We start from the raw sequence: 21,513 nt of genomic DNA on the forward strand, positions 1-21,513 counted from the left end.
ATTAAGATCCATTCACTTAAACTAAAGTTATTGTGCGAAAACTAATGTGTCTTCGATGACGACGACGACACCAACGTCATACCAATATACGACCGCAAAATTTTTGCAGTCGTATAAAAACCCATTACAATAAATTTATTTTCCTTTCTGTGTTTTCATGCTTGAAGCTCATTATCCACCATGTTTGCTGAAAGTTGATTAAAAGCAACATGTAGCTAGGATTTTTTTTTTGTTTGTTCATGAATGACCATTTCCCCATGTAATGGCATGTTTTATGTTTAAAACAGCTGATCAATAATATTTGGAACTAAAATTGGAGAAATGATGACAAAAAAAGCATACAAAAAATATTTTTAGCAAGCTGAAATATATATTTATTTTATACATTTATGTCTTGTAACTCACCCAAATCTATCAACCAACAAATTAAAAATTCCTGGCCTAACCCCTTTTCAGTGGAGTAGTCTTATAATTATAACCTTTTTTGAGGTACTATGCCACATTTCCCATGAACAAATTTGTCTTATCAATAATCATTACATTTTTTTTCAAAACAAGATGTCATGTAGAAATTAAATTCACCCACCTAACGTAGCCACAAAAAGAAAAATTCCTAAGAGAACAAAATAAAAAGTTGAAATTTTCATCATTTAAAACCATAAGATGCACCAAAAATCAATATAGCAACAAAATTTTATGAGAGAAAAAAAACCTCTCCAGTAACTCCTAATAATGCAACTTCATACCAAGTATTCAATCAAAATCTGTACAATATTTTTTAAATTCTTAGTCCAAGGATTTATTTCAGATAGGGTAAATCAGCAGACACAAAACACTAACTTGATGTGTAACATCATGTGACTACATACTTTCATAAAAGAGTAAGCTGTTAGAAGAAAGGTTTCTGAACATAACTCTTATATTATGAATAAAATTTCTTACCACTCTAAAATTACTGAATGTTGTTTTGCAGACAGCCAAACTCATGCAACATTTTCTTTTACTGTAAAGAAAACAATATGTTATGTGCCTTTTAGAACCTTAAACAGATATATATCTTTTTATATCAATATAAATAGGTCATACAAAAAAAAAACTGTTATGCACTCATTCAGCTGTTTTTAAAAAACGGAATAGACAGAATTTTTTTTATTCATTTTTACTGTTTATGGATAAAATCAAAATGTTTCCTTAGAACACTGATGATCACCTGTGTAGGTATATCCTTCAGTCAACTTATCACTACAATTTTGTGTCATATTTTTATTTCCTTGTTATGCTCATACATGTGCACACAAAACATTACATTTTGAAACCACTTGCATTTGCACATTGTCAAATCTCAATATAATCAAATTCAAATTCAAAACTTCATTGTCATACAAATCAACTTATATGATTTGTGACAAAATAAACAAAATATAGTAAAACAAACATCTAAAATTGAAAAAGAGAAAGCATACATAATAAATAAACTTATAATACTGTAAACATGAATATTTTCAAGGGATGCTATTTTTGCAATTTTAGTGCATACACTTTTAGCACAGAGTTAAATTCGTGCAACAGTGCATCAAGGATAAACTCTCACTTAATACCAGTACTTTTATTCCTAAAAACAATTCCTGCGAGGATATATATTATTGAAGATTTAACGTGATAACAAAATAAAATAAAATAATCCTGGGAACAGTATATCTAACATCCTGAATAATCCCAGTGCAAAAATTTCCAAGTTTACAGTGACATTTGTTTTCCATTCATTTGATGTGTTTGAGCTTTTGATTTTGCCATTTGATAAGGGACTTTCCAATTTGAATTTTCCTTGGAGTTCGGTATTTTTGTTAATTTACTTTTCATTATTCAATTAAAAGTCCTGTACCCATTATAGTAACAACTGTTTTATATAGGACCCTATAATTTCAACCTGTTTTTGTGTTGATGGACTGAGAATATAATAAATATATACATTTCTGACTTATGTTTACAGTGTACTTGAAAGCAATTAACTTTTTATTTATTTATTAATACTAAGTTCAAAACACAATTCATAACAGAATGGTTCAACCCAAGGAAGTAACATAAATTGATATTTAAATGTGGATTGTATTACAATACTGAGTACAACTATAAAAGACCTTATTAGAAAATAAAACAGAATATTTTAGTCAAATTGGTATTGAATTTAGTTTGTATGTGTAGAACATCTGTCTTTTTGAATAAAAACCTCAACCTGTTAATTATCATGTGAGCAACATCTTTTTTTTGGTGCATTTGAGTCCCTCCCAAGCTGTCTCTGGAGTTCTTATTGCTCAATCTTTAGTTTTCTGTAAAGTTTTTTTTGAATGGTTGTTTGTCTATTGTCTATTTCTCTTTCAGCTATGATGTCGTCTGTCCTTGTCTTTTTTTAAGTGTGTTTTTTTTTCACAACACACTAAATCACTTACTTCAGATTACTAAAGTGGTCATGTATCTTCCTCAGACATTTACATTCCCTGAAAAAAAACCAAAAAAATCATCTTATGTCATGCAAGAAATTGTTATGTTTAGAGTCATTAATTTATTAAATTTAAAACCTTTAAAGCATTAAACAATATAAAAAATAAAGTGATTTTTCATCAAAATTTTGCCATACCTCTTTAAACACCCTTTATCATAGATTTATATAGAAATTTTCGTCAAAATTTTGCCATTCCTCTTTAAACACCCTTTATCACAGATTTTTAGAGAAAATATTTGTATAGGATTGAACCCTGTGTCTCGCCTGTGATTGCTATTGTCAGTGTGAAAGTGTAATGTTGACTGTAAAAAGTAAGTTCATGTATCAGTAAAATAACAGATTTTTGTTTTAATTAAACTAGTTTCTTCAGATGCTATCTCTTGGTCTTGAAGATTAGCTACTGTCCATGTTTTATAGGTTGCACTTTGTAAATTCAGCTGTTTCTCAAACCACGCCTCTTTTGGGGAGATATATAATATTCATAGATATGTTAATTTGTTAACGTACTGGTTCCCATTTATGATCTCTGTGTTTCATCTCATAGAGACATCACTTGGGAATGTAACCAGTATAGAAAAACACGGTAGCGCCCAAATTCTTATTCTTAGGAGGTCCAAAAATGGAAGTAAGGGTTCGTATAGAAGTTTAGTTTAAGTTAATTTAAACTCTTAGAAGTTCAGGGCATATAAATGATGAAAATATATCGCACAGCCCTATATTTTGACCTTTGAATAAAATAGTAGGGCATATAAACTTTCCTTTCTGGGATATTATTTTTCACGAAACTTCATAGTAAAAGAGTCACAGTTTTAGCCGCAAAGGGAGTTCCTATGGGAAATTTCATTGTCTATATTTACAGAATTGCAACCTATAACAATCCATGAAGGTCTACAAATTTATCATGTCAAAAACATTTAATCCCAGACTGTCTGTTAATGTTAACCTCAAAAACATAAGTCCATCAATCAGTAAAAACTGAAAAAAAATGAAAAGAAATATTTTTTTTCAAATGTTTGCTTCAGATATTATGTCTTAATCATAAAAATATCTTCTGCTAAAGTTTCATAAAATTCAATGAAGGTTTGACAAAGTAATTGAAACAAGGAATTATTTGAAACTGGCATAATTTTGAATTCTGGAAAATTGATTAGAAATGTATGATGAAAACTAACCCAACTAAATAGGGTTAGCCATGTGTGCATGGCTAAGGTTAATTTTATTTTCACTATCATTTCAGTATGAACTAACTAATCCCCCTTAGCCATGCGTGCATGGCTAACCCTATTTAGTTGGGTTAGTTTTCATCATAAATTTCTCATCAATTTTCCAGAATTCAAAATTATTCCAGATTCAAATAATTCCTTGTTTTGATGTGTAACAAAATTTAACTCTAAACTGTATCTACTTATTAATTGCAAAAAACTATTAGTGAAATATGGGAAAAAGCATATATTTACTATTCTTCTCTGGATTAAAAAAGCTTCCATCCAACTTATGTAAATTTCTCATTTTTTTTCAATGCAATTATCAATACAATTATCAGGTGAAATTCAACAAATTGAGAAAATAAAAGATCACATTAGTTTTTTTAGAACAGGCAAAACAATAATTACATAACAGTTATCTTGAAATTGTGTTTCAAAGAATTAAAGAAAAAAAAACAAAATGTCAGAAAACTGTTGCCTGTCAGCTCTGATGTATTGTAGTTTCACTTCACGTTTAATTCCAATAGATAACAATCACTGTAATTCTAAACTGCACACGATTGGGATATAATGTGATAAAATTTCCAGCAATTTTATCTTTATCATCTCTAAAACACACAAGTATTAATCTCCTCATTTTTATATGTAATTTGATTTCATTGCCATGGTATAAGATCATTACTATATTTTTTTAAAGGGAAGTAACTCTGAGCAGTGATAAATGTACTGGTAGTTTTCTATACAGTACTTTAATTAATGTATATATTTCATTGTAAAATTTGATGAACTATTAGTGGTATACTTTCAACAAGAATGTCATAACTAAAATAAGTCTCACCGTAGAATGCTAGAACCCAAATCTGTACAAACAGAACCTTCTGATGCATCTCTCTGAGTCCATAAATTTTCTTCACTCTTGCACATATGGAGAAGAATGTCCTTGGGTTTCAATGAAACTGTCTCCATGGTTCTAGTAATTTCTGGAGAAAGACTACAATTTTTATGAATTTATTAAAACTTAAAATTCAGAAAATATCAAGAGAGTTTCATGAATAACAGAAAATATTAAATAACAATAAAGTAGGCAGTCACTATCTATACCAGGGTTGGCAAAGTATTACCCAGGTGGGAAAACCTGGGTGGGAAAACCCGGGTTTTCCCAGGCTGGTTATTTTTGCACAGAATATCAAAGACATGTTGTAGGTTCAAAGTAGTATAGCTAAATATATACATTTAATACAGATACACATTGAGAGTCATTTTCAGAGGATAAAAAAATCAATTTCTTCTTTTTCTCAAACAATTTTATGTAGGCAGACTACAACAAAGTTTGCTGATTTTGGATACATTGTTTTATTTCAAGGTTTAATGTTTCAATAATTCAAACTTTAAAAAAAATGCATTTTAGTGCAAAATTTAGAGTACAATGTATTGTTAAATTCAATTGTTATTCAATCATATTGCTAAATAAACACAGTAAAAATAATTCAGTAATGAACATAGTTGATATACGTATTCAACATTTTAAAGAACATTTTACTCTTAACAATAACCACAATAAACCTATTTCTCGTATCAAACATAAACTAAAAGAACTAGCCAAGGAATTTGTTTTTGTCCCGGCCGATAAAGCTGCTAATAATATTATTATTGTTTGACGTAAATTTTACATTGAGGTTCTGAAAAAAGAAATCACCAATTCACCAACATTCCAACTGACTCCATTTTCAGAAAACAACATCTGTAACAAACATAAACTTTTAGCTACCACTTTACAAGCAGAACCAAATACAATGAAAGTCCCAACTATGTATTGGCTTCCGAAGCTACACAAAACACCTTACAAATATAGATCCATTTCGTCTTCAAGCCATTGTTCCACTACTAAATTGTCTATTCTTCTTACCAGTACACTTGGTACAATCAAAAACCTGATAATAAATTGTTCAAATAAGGCCTTCGAAAAATAGTGGAATTAATTACTTTTGGAGTGTCAAGAACTCGTTGGAAGTACTTGATAAATTACATGCATATATTGGTGATTTTGAATCTGTTCAAAGTTTTGATTTTTCTACCCTATATACCACATTGCCTCACATTCTCATTAAGAAAAAAATCACACACCTTATTAAATGGGCATTTAAAAAGTCAGAATGTGAATATATATGTTCAAACTCTTTTAGGTCATTTTTTAGTAGCAATAAACAAAAAAACTATGTCAATTGGACATGCTTTGATACTATATATGCCCTTGAATTTTTACTAGATAACATTTTTGTTCGCTTTGGAGATTCCGTATATCGTCAGGTTATCGGAATTCCAATGGGGACTAACTGTGCACCACTTATTGCGGACCTTTTTTTGTATTGCTATGAGTTACAATTTATGACAAAAATCAGCAAAGACCCATCGAAACAACATCTGATACACAAATTTAATAATACTTTTAGATATTTGGATGATATTTTGGCTCTCAATAATGACGACTTCAGTATGTATACTAAAGAAATTTATCCTGTTGAACTTACTTTAAATAAAGCTAATACTAACAATGACCACTGCCCTTTCCTCGATCTTGATATCTATATCACTAATGGAAAGCTTAATACTAAAATATATGATAAAAGAGATGATTTTTCATTTCCTATCGTTAATTATCCTTTTTTAGATGGTGACGTTCCCTTGTCACCATCTTACGGTGTTTATATATCTCAACTTGTACGATTCGCTCGTGTATGTAACAATGTTTTAGATTTTAACGAGAGAAATTTATGTATTACTGAAAAATTATTACACCAGGGTTTTCGATATCACAAACTAGTCAAAACATTTACTAAATTTTATCATCGGTATAAGGACATCATTCGTAAATATAGCTCAACATGCAGACTTCTTATACGTTCAGGTATTTCACATCCAATTTTTTATGGAAATATTCTTTATAAAGCACAAAAATGTCAGTATACACCTCTGAAGCTAACAAAACCTTTAAACAGACTTATTAAGAAGGGATATAGTTACGATACTGTTGTCAGGTCATTAAAGATTGCATATTTTGGCGTTAATATTGATTCACTTATAGGGTCTTTGCATCGGCACTAAACACATTTATTTAAAAACCAGTTGTTGGCATGACACGGGTTATGTTCTTCTCATATATGTTATGATGGTATGATACTAAACCCCTAACGGAAAGGATTGTGCCTGATATTCATATGCTGAAGAAATAATCTTTCAATCAGCTTAATTGAAGTCTGGAGCTGGCATGTCAGTTAACTGCTAGTAGTCTGTTGTTATTTATGTATTATTGTCATTTTGTTTATTTTCTTTGGTTACATCTTCTGACATCAGACTCGGACTTCTCTTGAACTGAATTTTAATGTGCATATTGTTATGCGTTTACTTTTCTACATTGGCTAGAGGTATAGGGGGAGGGTTGAGATCTCATAAACATGTTTAACCCCGCCGCATTTTTGCGCCTGTCCCAAGTCAGGAGCCTCTAGCCTTTGTTAGTCTTGTATTATTTTTAATTTTAGTTTCTTGTGTACAATTTGGAGTTTAGTATGGCGTTCATTATCACTGAACTAGTATATATATTTGTTTAGGGGCCAGCTGAAGGACGCCTCCGGGTGCGGGAATTTCTCGCTGCATTGAAGACCTGTTGGTGACCTCCTGCTGTTGTCTGTTCTATGGTCGGGTTGTTGTCTCTTTGACACATTCCCCATTTCCATTCTCAATTTTACCCTATGAAGGGGACATGTCGAGGAGTCTAAACCGCCATGGTCACGGATAGAATTGAAACGGCTGATTATTACAATATAAACAAATCTGTTATAATCTGAATAATTACTTTTAATTAGTGATGTACATCTTTATAGGTATGCTTTTCTCTGTAAACACTTTTTTGCAATGAACAAAAATTGTTGAATAGTCATTTATAAATTTAAACAAAAAATTAATTCTTTGGCTTCATGTTAACAATTTCAACAAATCAGACAGAATGGCAATTTAATAGATTTTTAGGAAGATTATCTGTCCATGTGTCTTCATGTTTATCTTAGAGTTGCTGGACCAATACTTTCTCAGATTTAAACACTTCACTTGACAATAAAGTCTAAAATAAGTGAAATTATAAAACTAAAATACTCTCTTATATATATCTTTTCATGGGGTGTCACCATTACAAAGTTTTAAAATTTTCTCGTTTTTTATAGTTAAAGTCACAAAGGTAGTAACAAACCAAACAGTAACACATGGTTTACAAAATTGATTTAAATTTCATTTTTCTTTGATACTTGCCAGCATAGACAATCACATCTAGGTCTAAGTGTAAGTGTAAATCATAATGTATGTGCATCAGTGCCAAATCATTTACTTAGTCATTTCTGACCCATTTTCATGATTTTTGCACATAAAAACATTTTTTCGGGACCTGAGCTCGCCATTTCTCACATGCACAACTGGTTACACTAATTATACGAACAATTTTAAGAATGGAAAATGTGTTCTGAAAGTCAATCTTGTTGCATTTTTTAATGCTTTCAGCTGTAAGTAGCACTGTATTATTTTGTATTTTGCAAGAAATACGTCCATGTTATAAAAATAAAGAAGCGGTTTTAGATGTTTGCTTATAATGTGTGCGTCTGGGATCTGGGTATCCATTTCCAAGAGAACAACAGCCATCACATGCTAGGTTCATTAAGAGTCGTTGGTACTTCCAATTTGGGGCTGATTTGTGGTTTTTCTTGAAGAAAGAGGGTAAAAAAATTTCAAAACATGTATTTAGTTAAAATTTGAAGGAAATTTGTATAGGAAGTGGTATAGAGTTTAAGATGTTGATAATATACACCTATTAACTGGTTATGAGGGTAATAGCAAGTTTGTTGCCCCTAAACTACCAACTATTGTTTGATGCGAAGCTGAGGGCAATAGTCAGTATCAAAGGGACAACATACTTGCTTTTACACTCATAACCAATCATTGAGTGTTTTATTATACCGAACAAAACTATTTCTAAAAAGTCTACATACACCACCTGGGAAAAAAACCCAAATAGTCACATAAACATGCACAAGATGAACTATCAGGTTTTTTATGCCTGTGTGATATTTGTAAATATTTTAATTTCCTGTAATCAAGATTGGGAATCCTTGTGTAAAAAATTACACTAAAGCAATCGCAGATTATGGAGATGACGACAGACTCATACCATACATTTGTTATGTTTTAGCTCTTCAAATATGTTGCATAGATTTTCTTTTTCTTTTTTTATTGCTTCTGTTAAGTAATATATTAATTTGAAATTACGACGACAGACACATACAGATTATACCTTCACAAATCCAAGCAGAATAGTCAATGACGTCATTGCTGTCCAATGAAAAATTAGTATGAAACAGTCCAGGAAATATGTTTATAAAAACTATTGACCGGGTTAATAGTCTTTGAAACTATTAACTGGCACATAGTCTGTGGAATGAATATAGCACAAATGTTTCATTCTTTTTATATAGAAAAAACATACTATAATAATAACAAATAATAAAAACTTTTTAAACTTTTAAAATACATGTATAAATAAACTTTAAAACCCCTTCAAAGTCATTTGAAAATTTAGAATTGTCTCTACTTTCATACCTGTATATATATTGTATCATAGGAGCTGAATTAGTAATTAACTATTGGTACATACATTTTCATTTTATAAATAATCCATCTAAATTTTACTGTATATATGGTTCACCATTTTTAAACCTAAGGGGGTGTCACAGGTGACACTTACCTGTATCTGCCTCTGGTCTGTGTTAATATTAACAAGTTACAAGTGATGTTAATTTACTGATATAGGTAAATAATTTTGTAGGTAGAGTTATCTCCTTTAGTCACTAAGATTTTTTAAAGAGTTACATACCTGCTAACTTTTGAAAATCCCCATGGGGGTTTTAGTGCGTGACAACAATTTCAAAGGTTAGAATTTTTTGCGGCGTTTTTTGCATGCACTGTTTTGTGCTCTAAAAAAAGTTTGATATCTCTTTTTTATATGGTATACTGATGATGAGCTTATAAGCATTTTTCTCCTTTTTATTTGTATGATTCTAGTTCTTAAACTATAATATTGTGTAGAAACGCTGAACATGCAGCTAGAATACTAGGATATATTTTCTTGTGTAGGAGGGGCCTCGGTGGCCGAGTGGTCTAAGTAGTTACTACTGTAATCACTAGCCAGTCAACACTGAGGTTGTGAGTTCGAACCCCGCTTGTGCGGGTGCACTCGACTCCAATCTTAATTGACTAGGATTGTCAGTTTTCCTATCGAAGGTCGGTGGTTTTCTCCGGGCACTACGGCTTCCTCCACCAATAAAAACCACGAAATAGCCCAAAAGCGGTGCTTAAAAGTGGCGTTAAAACACCAAAAATCAAATCAAAATCAATCTTGTGTAGGAATATTAAAGATGATTTTAATTCAAAAATATGCACAAAGAAGGACATTTATCTGATTCCTTGTGAAAAATAAAAGACAGTACATTCTACTTTAAATAATCTTGTAATTTAATTACAAGAATGACAACACTGTATGATCTGTTAGTAACAGTCACAATAAGTGTAATGTCCATAAGCTACTATTTATTATGTTTATGTTTATGGTAATACATGTACTGCATCTTTGAATTTTATTAATCAGCCATGCTTTTCTTCTTTCTTAATTGAACTTCAGGAATTCGATTTGTATGTCTTGTATAACAATTGCAATATGGCAGACGTAATTATTCAAAAGTATGACATTCCAGCAGCACCTGCATATACCGAGTTTATACATGTATCATTTTCCAGTTGATACGTTATTCCAGGGCTTGTACTTCCTATCATGATTTCCTTGATAGAGGGTTGCTGCTCAAAAGGAAGCTATTAAACCAAGAGTTCCAAGTAGTGAAGTTGAAATCGTCCCTTCCTAAATTTTACAGACACCATCAAGAGTTGGTAGACTGGCATGGAATATCTGTTTCACACTTCGACTTCTTTTGATATAATTTACCAATAAGTTGATATTTCATGCAGATGCAGTTATGTTGATCAAAATACTAGATATATATTTGAAGATCACATTATTGCCTGGTGGGTGTTAAATGAGAATGTTGAACAACGAATACCAGTAGGGATTACAGATTGAAAAGGTAAAGACTCAAACAAAGCTAGTCAACTTGAAAATTTGTATTCTGCTTCAAATTTTGCTGTATATAAGTTTATAACTGTATTTGCGAATTTCATGTTAAATCGTCATTAACTATCTTACCTATAGAAGACAAACAACTTCTATGTTGGTTACTATGTACCAATTTTCAGGCCGATTTCTATATAATCGTCAAAGTAAAAGATAGCTGTAATTTTTGTCCCCTTTCGACAGCCGCCATTTTGGATAGTCACATGACCTCTGTAAAAACATAATCTTTAAATCACAAGAAAATCACTGAAAATGTTATAAACTGCAAAGTAATATTTTTTAATATTTTTATTTATAAATATTATATTAATTAAATATATATTTTAAGGTTTCTTTATCTGTTTATAGTTAAGTAACATACAGTGGAATATATTTATAAGATTCCTAGAAAAAACGAAATTTAAAAGTTAGTTGTGCCAGAGACATATACATGTGTATATATGTCTCTGGTTGTGCCCAGAAATATTGTCCAAAGAGACAAGATTTTTACTGAATCTTTGATCGGCTATATTCTACTTTGTCAGTAAAATATTTTTATTTACTTATTAAATGTGTTTGATTTTTTTTTTTATTAAATCAAGGGAGGGAAAAATAGTTACTGCAAATAAAAAAAAATCATCTATATACAACCAGATATCTTTGAATAAGACAAAAAATATGCACATTTTTTTTATTGAATATCCTAAACCATCGCATGCGGTGATTTAAGAGCAGATTTTAGTACCTGGCAATGAAAACAGATTTGTGATGGACAAGCTCACTACAACATCGTATGGCAAGCTCCAAGAGAGAGAGAGAGAGAGAGAAAGAAATTTCCTGAGAAGAGTAAGCATTCCGTGTTCCTCTAGTCGTACCCGTCGACTTGGCTATGCCAAGTAAAAATCATCGTTAATAAGTCACATTCGGTGCTGTCAAAAATGAGGAGAAGAGACGGAATCTATGGATACGACAATCGAAACATATCCATCGCATCTAAAAACAGATAATGCATAGACGGTCTATTAAGTCATCATGGCGTCCGTTAAACATTCGAAAAATTAATTCAACTTTACCATTTGGAACCCTTTGCTTCACTTAAACAGCTCCCGAATAAGCAGCAAACTTAATTGTATATATGTGGCATCCTTTTTTTTTCAAGTTCAGTGCATGGGGGATAGAAGTGATGAACATAGTCACAAAATTTTGAATTATTCATAGAGAGGACATCATACGGGTCAATGTGCGCATCTCATTTCAGGGAAATTTCAGGGGAGCGTAAATGGTAGCATTTTCTTCAATTAATATGTCCATATCGTAAATCTGTATATTTATGATGGCCTGTTTCGAAGCTGAGACATTTTCTCATATGTGGTTATATTTTTTTGGGGTACGAAGTGGTATTCATTTTCGGTGATTTTGCATACCCCGAAAAACTCTTCGTGATGGCACTTCCCGAAGTAAACAAATCCATTTTTTCACTCAAAAAGTTCTCTGGAAATCTGGAAATTGAGTTCTTCGCAAGAACTTAATAAAACTATAGTGTTTACACCTTTATTCTATGGTTCTCTGCTCTTCACATCAGCACAAATGGGTAGCTAAGTCACTTGTTAAAGATACCAGCATGTCTAATACTTTAATAGCACCGCACAGAGATTGTTTTTTTTTACATATTATATTTAAGAAAGGGATATTGACCCATCTATAGCGGAACATGAAGTTTATGGAAAATATCGGACTCTTTTCATTGTTGCCGTCTTGATGGTCTTGTGATAGCGTGCTCGCCTCGAGTCCTGGAGATCGTCATACATGCCCAAGACTAACCCAAATGTATAGATATCGACAGTATCTACACGATCTCGATGATGAATTTATGATGATCCATGTCATAAACAAATGTCGAAATCGGCGCTGTCATCTCAATATTGAATCGATATCGATGGTGACTTTAGACAACGACCAGTTTAGACCGATAAACTACACAAAGTGTTATACTATTAGGTGGTGAGATGATGGGTTAATTGTAATCAAATTATCCATTTTATCAGAAGTAATGGACTTCTGATTGTATATATAAAAATAAGGAGATGTGGTATGATTGCCAATGAGACAACTATCCACCAAAGTTCAAATAAAGTGGATGTTAGCAATTATAGGCAACCGTACGGCCTTCAACAACGAGAAAAATCCATACCGTATAGTCGGCTATAAAAGGCCCCTGAAAATTATGAAACAATTCAATTGAGAAAATAACGGCCTAATTTATAACAAAACAATTTACGAAAAACAAATATAACAAACATGAACCAACGACAACCACTGACCTACAGGCTCCTGACCTGGGAAAGGCACATAAGGAATGTGCAAGTTTTGCTTATTTGTTAGACGAACAAAAAAAAAAAACTGGTTGGACCGTGTTTCATTTCGGTCAACCTATTATTGTCTCTTGAAGTTAACTGACTGAAATGTCGGAAGTTTCATATACAATATTTCGAACAAAAAGAGAGAACTCCAGCTTTTTATGAGAACCGGTCCGGTGTAGAAAAAGTTTGCTCTCTAAATCCCTATTATAGCCAGCTATGCCGGATATCATATCATATACGCTACCAGTTTTCCCGACTAATATTACTAAGTACATAAACTGATTAAAGGAAAAATAAATTAATCTGGGCATTACACAATGAATAACCCCATAAATTTAATCGGATAGTGATATCATTCGGTCTAAAATGTGTATTTATTGACGCATATATTTGAAAAAGTAGTGAAGTAAAAAAAAAGGAAGAAAAATTAACCATTGCAGCTTTTTCTCAATTTTAGTGATGTTTATATCTTTTACAAAACGTTTTCATTCCGTGTCTATAAATATATTAGAGTCTAGTTATTACAGAGATTCCAGGCCGGACTTCCTTATTCCTGATTTCTCACAATTTTACTCAGAGTCGGTACGTATTCTATTGAAACATTTATCTGCTTCCATATATCAAAATGATATCTGGTGGTAAATACCCGCTGTAAATGGGTTTTGGTAAATGCCATTCGATAATTAGCCCCGGAAGGTGAAAACGGGACAGGCTTTCTTGATAATAATATACCGAGATGTGATAAAAATATGAGGTGACTTTTACTGTAGAATTAATATAAGGAAGAATACATTCCATTTAGGATTTTTTTAAATTCACAACATTTAAATGGGCCATGACTTACGAATTTTTTCTGTAAAAACGGCTAAAATATGAAATACGTTGCCGCGAGACAATAAAGTGGCTTTGAATCCTTCGACAAGTTAAACCGTTTTGCAAAGACCTTTTTTACACATGTAAGTTATTAGCCAATTTGTCGACCATGCAGTGGTACATCACAGTTACCAAAAAAAAGCATAGTAGTTTATTATGTCCCAATCACTAAGTAAAAAGGGACTTTATTTATAGAGTGTATATTTACAATAAAACTAAGTATAAATGCAGCCATAATTTCGTGGAGCCCTATAAAAATCTAGTACATGTTATATAAATAAACAAAATATGGATTGCTGTATCAATGTTTCTTATTTTTATCGTTTTGGTTTCTGTCGGGGGCTTTACGTATATCCCTCATGTCCTTGAATTATTAAAAATTAACATAGACGGTGGATCATAATATATACGAGGGTCTGGATTGGGGTCCTTCATTTCTATATCCTTTAATTTTTTATGCCATTTTTCTCTATTCTTTACACTTTTGGCCCATTATTCTCTATTCTTTATATTTTAGCACCTCATTATTCTCTATTTTTTATTCTTTGGGTTCATTTTTCTCTATTCTTTATATTTTTCCCCATTATTCTCTATTCTGTAAACCCCCATCCACACCCTCATATACGAGCATACGTACATGCCTAAAAAGTGTACATAACAACACCCAAAAAAGTAAAAAGTAACTACAAGTAACAATAAATATTTCGAATAACAGATATCTTTCATCATCATCATTTATAAAAAGCCCCAAATTGACAAATTTTAAACAATTCAAACGAGAAAACCATCGGTGTTATTTATGTTCAATACAACCAGAAGTCCATTAGAGTCTAGTAATAGACTTCTGATACAACTAAAGCAAACCAAATATCATAGACCGCGAACAACAACAACTACTGATTCATGCACATGCAGGCTCTCGACTTGAGACAGGCACAAATAGAATCTGTCTGAGTTAAACATTTTTGTTAACAATCAACCATACCTCCCTCTAACCTGGGAGAAGGGTATTACAGCACATAACAATAAAAAGAACAAATAATAAAAATAAATTGGAAATATCTTCACCTGACTGGTCAGATTGACTGAAAGCACGTAAAACAACTAACACAAAGACAAAAGAACCAAAAAAAAAAATATCTAAGAGTACTCGCACGTACTGAGGGCTAGTTTAAAATAAGGATAAGGAGATGTGGTATGATTGACAATTAGACAACTGTCCACCAGAGTCCAAATGGCATGTGTGTAAGCAACTATAGTCCACCGAACTGTCTTCAGCAATGAACACTAGAGCGTGCTCTTATACTGTATCACAGAAATTCCTCTTGCATTTTTTATTTCAACTGTTGATCATTTCTTTTGTATGCTGCAATGAGTTTGTAATAATATTTTTTCAAAGTGTGTACGTCTTGAAATGGGATCCGGGGAATATTCACAAATTTTATTAACATCTGTATTTTGGATGGAGAAACGGCAGTACTTTTGTACAGAGACAGTCTATACTAGTTAGTATATAGACTGTCCCTGTTTTGAACCATCAACAATGGAATCATCGTGATCTTTATGATTATCTAAATCCAGGTTTTTAAGAAGTTTTTTAGACATATATATTTTGTAAAATTGAATATCAAATAAAAAAAATATTGATCATTGCAACTCATACCGCGTAACATTTGTCGCCGAAAATCTGTTAAATTCGTTTCGCTAAAATCCTTTCGGTAAACTCAAATCTTATGACGAAGGTCAAACATTCACATTCTTTGTTGAAACGGAGTGTGACACACACTACTGCACGACTGTGTACTGTAAACAATCAAAAATAATGAATTCCTAGATAAAAGATTTATGGAAAATTTATCCTAAAGTGATGCTGCAGTAAGTGTAGTCCACTTAAAATACAGAAATATATTCTCTGTAATTGTTAAAAATAAAATTCGTCTGCCAATCGACCCAAGCCAATGGCAATGGCGCGTTGGGAAGTTTAAGAATAAATTATTTGTTAGAAATGCTTACTGATAAAGAAGTTATTTCTTATTTAAAGCTATGTTATATTTCTAAAGCATGTTTATTTTTTTCTGGTCTTGCTATATTGTAATTCTTGCATGTGAATATTTATGTACAAGACCACGGTTGAACAGGAAAATATTGACATGGCCATGGCCTGACCTAAAAAGCGTGTTCTATAAATAGATATTACTGCAAGATATCATAAGATACCCATTTGACTTCTCAGATCTTTTCTCAGTTCTAAAAGCAATTAAATATATGATATTTTATATTTATTGAATTTTAAAAACTCGACTTGTTTAACTACTAACTTGCAACTTTCAGATGCACTCCACAGCAACCTACAAATGTATACATGTAGCTGCAATGCATGTATTATACATGTAATTTTTCCACAGCAGTTGGTTTGATGTTTCCTGAAGCATATGAAAAGGACAGGATAATTTTTACTCAGATGCTGAGATGGCACTGTTAGTGAAAATGGCTACACTTTCAGGGCACCCTCAACATAAATATAAAGGCACCGCTATGAATACTCAGAATAGGAAATCAAACAAAAAATGTTACCATTATTGTTTCATGTTCAATTTAATAGTGATAGTGTGACCACCTAGTTTTATTTAATAACTCTGATAACTTTAATAATAGTGATTCTGGCTGGCCAAGATATACATGTATATTCGATCATTTGTTGTGAAAATGTTGGGACTTGCATGGCGAAGAGCATAAGCATTGCTTTTTGACTGCAGAATCAGTGTGAAAGACTTATTGAGATTTAAGGTTTACCAATTGAAGCAACCTTGACTCACTACTTTATTAAGGTTAATCATGCAAGTTTTTTTTTCTTTTTAGATTAAAACTGGGTTTGCTTTTGGTACTATGAACCGAATCAGTTGACCCATAAATGGCTAATTATCTTTCAGGAAAGGTGTTAAATTATTGTTGCCCTAATTAAGTAATTTGTCAGACAATAACAATCTGACAGCTGATGATGTGTTGTAGTTCCTATCAAAACTATCTGTTAGCTGCTGTTTACTTTTATTGTATTTATAAAAGATGAATAGCACTACAAACCACAGAGTTAAGGTGCAGGGTGCCGAAAAGTCAAAGTAAGGGGAGGGTGTCATTGAAAAGGGACAGGGCCCTCCAATTTCCTCAAATATGAAACCATGTTTAATTCATTTTGCTAAAATTGTTTTGAATCACATGCTACATAGAATGACATGTGTTTACTGTTAGCAATTTGTATCAGAAATATGTTTTTATACGACTGCAAAAAAATTTTGTGGTCGTATATTGGTATGACGTTGGCGTCGTCGTCGTCCGAAGACGCATTAGTTTTCGCACTCTAACTTTAGTTTAAGTGTATGGATCTCAATGAAATTTTGCCATAAGGTTCAAAACCACAAAAGGAAGGTGGGGATTGATTTTGGGGGTTATGGTACCAACAGTTAAGGAATTAGGGACCAAAAAGGGGCCAAAAATAAGCATTTTTGTAACTTCCAGACATAACTTGTGTGTAAGTGTATGGATCTCTCTGACATTGTACCACATGGTTCCATATCACAAAGGGAATGCTGGTATTGATTTTGGGGGTAATTGCCTCCAAATTTTAGGAATTAGGGGCCAAAAAGGGGCAAAAAACAAGCATTTTTCTAGTTTCATGACAATAACTTGTGTGTAAGTGTATGGATCTCTCTGACATTGTACCACAAGGTTCCATATCACAAAATGAATGCTGGGATTGATTTTGGGGGTAATTGCCTCCAAATTTTAGGAATTAGGGGGCAAAAAACAAGCATTTTTCTAGTTTCATGACAATAACTTGTGTTCAAGTGTATGTATCTTTATGAAATTGTACTACAAGGTTCCATATCACAAAGGGACAGCTGGAATTTAGTTTGGGGGTAATTTCCCAAAAAGTTTAGGAATAAGGGGCCAAAAAGGGGCAAAAAACAAGCATTTTTCTAGTTTCCAGACAATAACTTGTGTTCAAGTGTATGGATCTCTCTGAAATTGTACTGCAAGGTACCATACCACAAAGGAAAGGCTGGGATTGATATGGGGGTAATTGCCTCAAAATTTTAGGAATTAGGGGGCCATAAAGGGGCAAAAAAACAAGCATTTTTCTAGTTTCAGGACAATAACCTGTGTGTAAGTGTATGGATCATTATGAAATTGTACTGCAAGGTTCCATATCACAAAGGGAAAGCTGGGTTTGAGTTTGGGGGTAATTGCCCTAAACGTTTAGGAATTTGGGGCCAAAAAGGGGCCAAAAATTAAGCATTTTTCTAGTTTCCAGACAATAACTTGTGTTCAAGTGTATGTATCTCTCTGAAATTGTACTGCAAGGTACCATACCACAAAGGGAAGGCTGGGATTGAGTTTGGGGGTGATGAATCATAAGGGGGTTCAAAAAATTTGGGGGGGGGGATTTTTTTTCCTTTTTTTTTCTTTAAAGTTTTCCATTTTAAATTGGTTATTTCTGATTTATATATAAAAGCAAATAATAATGATATGGTTTGAATAGGTTAATTAAAAATTTTTAAGTTCTTAGACCACATTCATTCTGTGTCAGAAACCTATGCTGTGTCAAATATTTAATTACAATCCAAATTCAGTGCTGTATCAAGCTTGAATGTGGTGTCCATACTTGCCCCAACTGTTCAGGGTTCGACCTCTGCGGTCGTATCAAGCTGCGCCCCAGCGGAGCATTTTATTTGTTTCTGAATCTAACATGTAATTTAAATTATTTTAAACAGTTTACTGTCTTTGATTTTCATGTTCTGCTCTTATTTAGAAATACAGAACTGTATAAATTTCCAATTTATTAAGTGTCTTTGTAGAGAAGTGAACAAATTTGAGGGAGACTTCAAAAAAAGTTTTTATATAAGCACTTGCAACATTTCATATGAAGTTACTAATTTTGTGTTTGTCAATGCAAAGCAATATTAAGTAGAAATAACTATCTATTTGAATTTATTTGTTGTATTAAAACTATTTGTAGAGAAATCTGGATTGTTATAATAACCTCTCAATTATCTAAACATTAAGGTAGAATTAATGCCTCAGGTACTTGTAACTGAAAGAGATATGAACTACATTTTTGTACATGTCTGCTTGGGGGAAATCTGGACTTTAGGCTTACACCAATCAATCAATCTGATCATGATATTTTAAGTATATAATTGAAACATGGCTATTGTTATAACTTGTATTTTTTGGCATTAAGTATGCAGATGGATGTGGTATCATTTAGTAAGGTTAGAAAAGAATGCACCTAGTCAGAAATGTGATGTCCTTTTGTTTTTGTTTTATTGAGATGTTGCGTATTATTTGAATCTTTTTGAGAAACATTTGAGGTCCAAGGATTATTTTTTTCCAGGAATAGATTACCTCTTCTGTATTTAGCTTCTTCAACTTCATTCACTTTTTTGATTCAAATGTCACTTATGTGTCTTTTGTAGATGTAATGAGTGTCTGGCATACAAAATTCTAATCCTGGTATCTATTATGAGTTTATTGATTTCTAACATGATTTATACATTTATGGTTGGTACTGAGGAAGGTAAATGTTTTAAGTTTTAAGAGGGAAATAGCGCTTGCTTCAAAATAGTCAGACACTTTTCATGAAAAACTTTCAGGAAAGCACAAAAAAAAGGCTACATATGTAATTTGAAACAAAACTTTTTAAACTTTTGCATAGATGCAGATCTCAATATGTTATTTTCTTTTCTTGCCATTGAAAACAGTTGAAAATAAAAATACTTTTACAAGCTATTAGAAAATTGTAGATTACAAATGCATACATGCTGTTACATTGTAACTCTTACTTATTATATGCAATATTGTTTGTAAATCCTGTTTTGTATATTCTAACTTTGACATATCAATTTTTATTATCCTTTATCATTTTCTCAAAAGTTGATAATTTTACCATTGGATTGGTAAGATCCTGAATGAACAATAGATAAGGAAATCCTCAAATCGAGCAATTAATTTTGTTTTTTTTACTGGATTTTTTACAATTTTAAATGAAAAGGGAAGGGGCTAAAACTCTTTCCTCTGTTCAGGCAACCATGCCTCAGATTTTTAGTTTTATAAACTGGTACAAAAATATATTGTTCTGTTTAATGAGACCATATCCTACAATCATTGAATCCTATTAAGATTGTGGATATGATCAATAAAAGGAAGTAATTTTAATATAAAGATATTTCTTTAAATTTTCAGTGGTTTTGGATGATTGATCCATTTACAAAGCATATATGTTAAGCCTAACCCTAAATGAAACTTTAAACTTCCACAAATGATGACAAGATACATATATTCTGAAGGTTAAAATTATTACATTTTCTTACATTCAACTCTTCAAATATATTTGAAAGTGTAAACTATAATAATCATTATAAACATATGCCAGCATTGTAATTTAATTGTTATTGGAGCTGGTGCAGGAAGCATGTTTTGAAAGGACCAAACACAATTTGAGTGTTTTTATACGACCGCAAAAATTAAAAATTTTTTGGTCGTATATTGGTATGACGTTGGCGTCGGCGTCGTCCGAAGACACATTGGTTTTCGCACTCTAACTTTAGTTTAAGTGAATGGATCTCCATGAAATTTTACCATAAGGTTCAATACCACGAAAGGAAGGTTGGGATTGATTTTGGGGGTTATGGTACCAACAGTTAAGGAATTAGGGGCCAAAAATAAGCATTTTTGTAACTTCCAGACAATAACTTGTGTGTAAGTGTATGGATCTCTCTGACATTGTACCACAAGGTTCCATATCACAAAGGAAAGGCTGTAATTGATTTTGGGGGTAATTGCCTCAAAATTTTAGGAATTAGGGGCAAAAAAAGGGGCAAAAAACAAGCATTTTTCTAGTTTCATGACAATAACTTGTGTGTAAGTGTTTGGATATTTCTGAAATTGTACTACAAGGTTTCATATCTCGAAGGGAAAGCTGGAATTGAGTTTGGGGGTAATTGCCCGAAACGTTTAGGAATTGGGGGCCAAAAATAAGCATTTTTCTAGTTTCCAGACAATAACTTGTGTTCAAGTGTATGGATCTCTCTGAAATTGTACTGCAAGGTACCATACCACAAAGGGAAGGCTGGGATTGAGTTTGGGGGTGATGAATCATAAGGGGGTTCAAAAAATTGGGGGGGGGATTTTTTTTTCTTTTTTTCCTTTTTTTTTTCTTTTAAAATTTTCCATTTTAAGTTGGTTATTTCTGATTAATATTTAAAGCAAATAATAATGATATGGTAGGAGATACACACCAAACAGGATGTGTAAATTATTATATAATAAGTATTGTGCAATAGCAAGAAATTTTCAATTGCACAGTATTGCACAATAGCA

At 32.1% G+C, this 21,513-nt stretch overlaps 2 protein-coding genes across 5 annotated transcripts in view; one reads left to right on the top strand and one right to left on the bottom strand.

The window, feature by feature from the left end:
- LOC127733111 (uncharacterized) overlaps positions 1-11,119 on the bottom strand; it is a 58,427-nt gene extending 47,308 nt beyond the window's left edge. The window contains exons 1-4 of one of the 2 annotated variants that reach the window (XM_052242395.1): positions 10,997-11,119; positions 4,544-4,685; positions 2,448-2,495; positions 943-1,003 (exon numbers count right to left, since the gene is read on the bottom strand). In XM_052242395.1, the coding sequence (XP_052098355.1) occupies positions 943-1,003; positions 2,448-2,495; positions 4,544-4,671 (237 nt within the window). In that variant the 5' untranslated portion in view covers positions 4,672-4,685; positions 10,997-11,119. Of the gene's footprint in view, positions 1-942; positions 1,004-2,447; positions 2,496-4,543; positions 4,697-10,996 lie in introns of both variants that reach the window. The other variant, XM_052242394.1, reaches the window with a different exon arrangement.
- Positions 11,120-15,871: 4,752 nt separating this feature from the next.
- Positions 15,872-21,513, top strand: part of LOC127733113 (uncharacterized) — a 53,393-nt gene continuing 47,751 nt past the window's right edge. For all 3 annotated transcript variants that reach the window (XM_052242400.1, XM_052242399.1, XM_052242398.1), the window contains exon 1: positions 15,872-16,011. The gene's annotated coding sequence lies outside the window, so the exon portion shown is untranslated. The remainder of the gene's footprint in view (positions 16,012-21,513) is intronic.

The sequence above is a fragment of the Mytilus californianus genome, unplaced genomic scaffold, assembly GCF_021869535.1.
Source record: "Mytilus californianus isolate M0D057914Y unplaced genomic scaffold, xbMytCali1.0.p SCAF_3, whole genome shotgun sequence".
NCBI classification, from domain to species: Eukaryota; Metazoa; Mollusca; class Bivalvia; order Mytilida; family Mytilidae; genus Mytilus; species Mytilus californianus.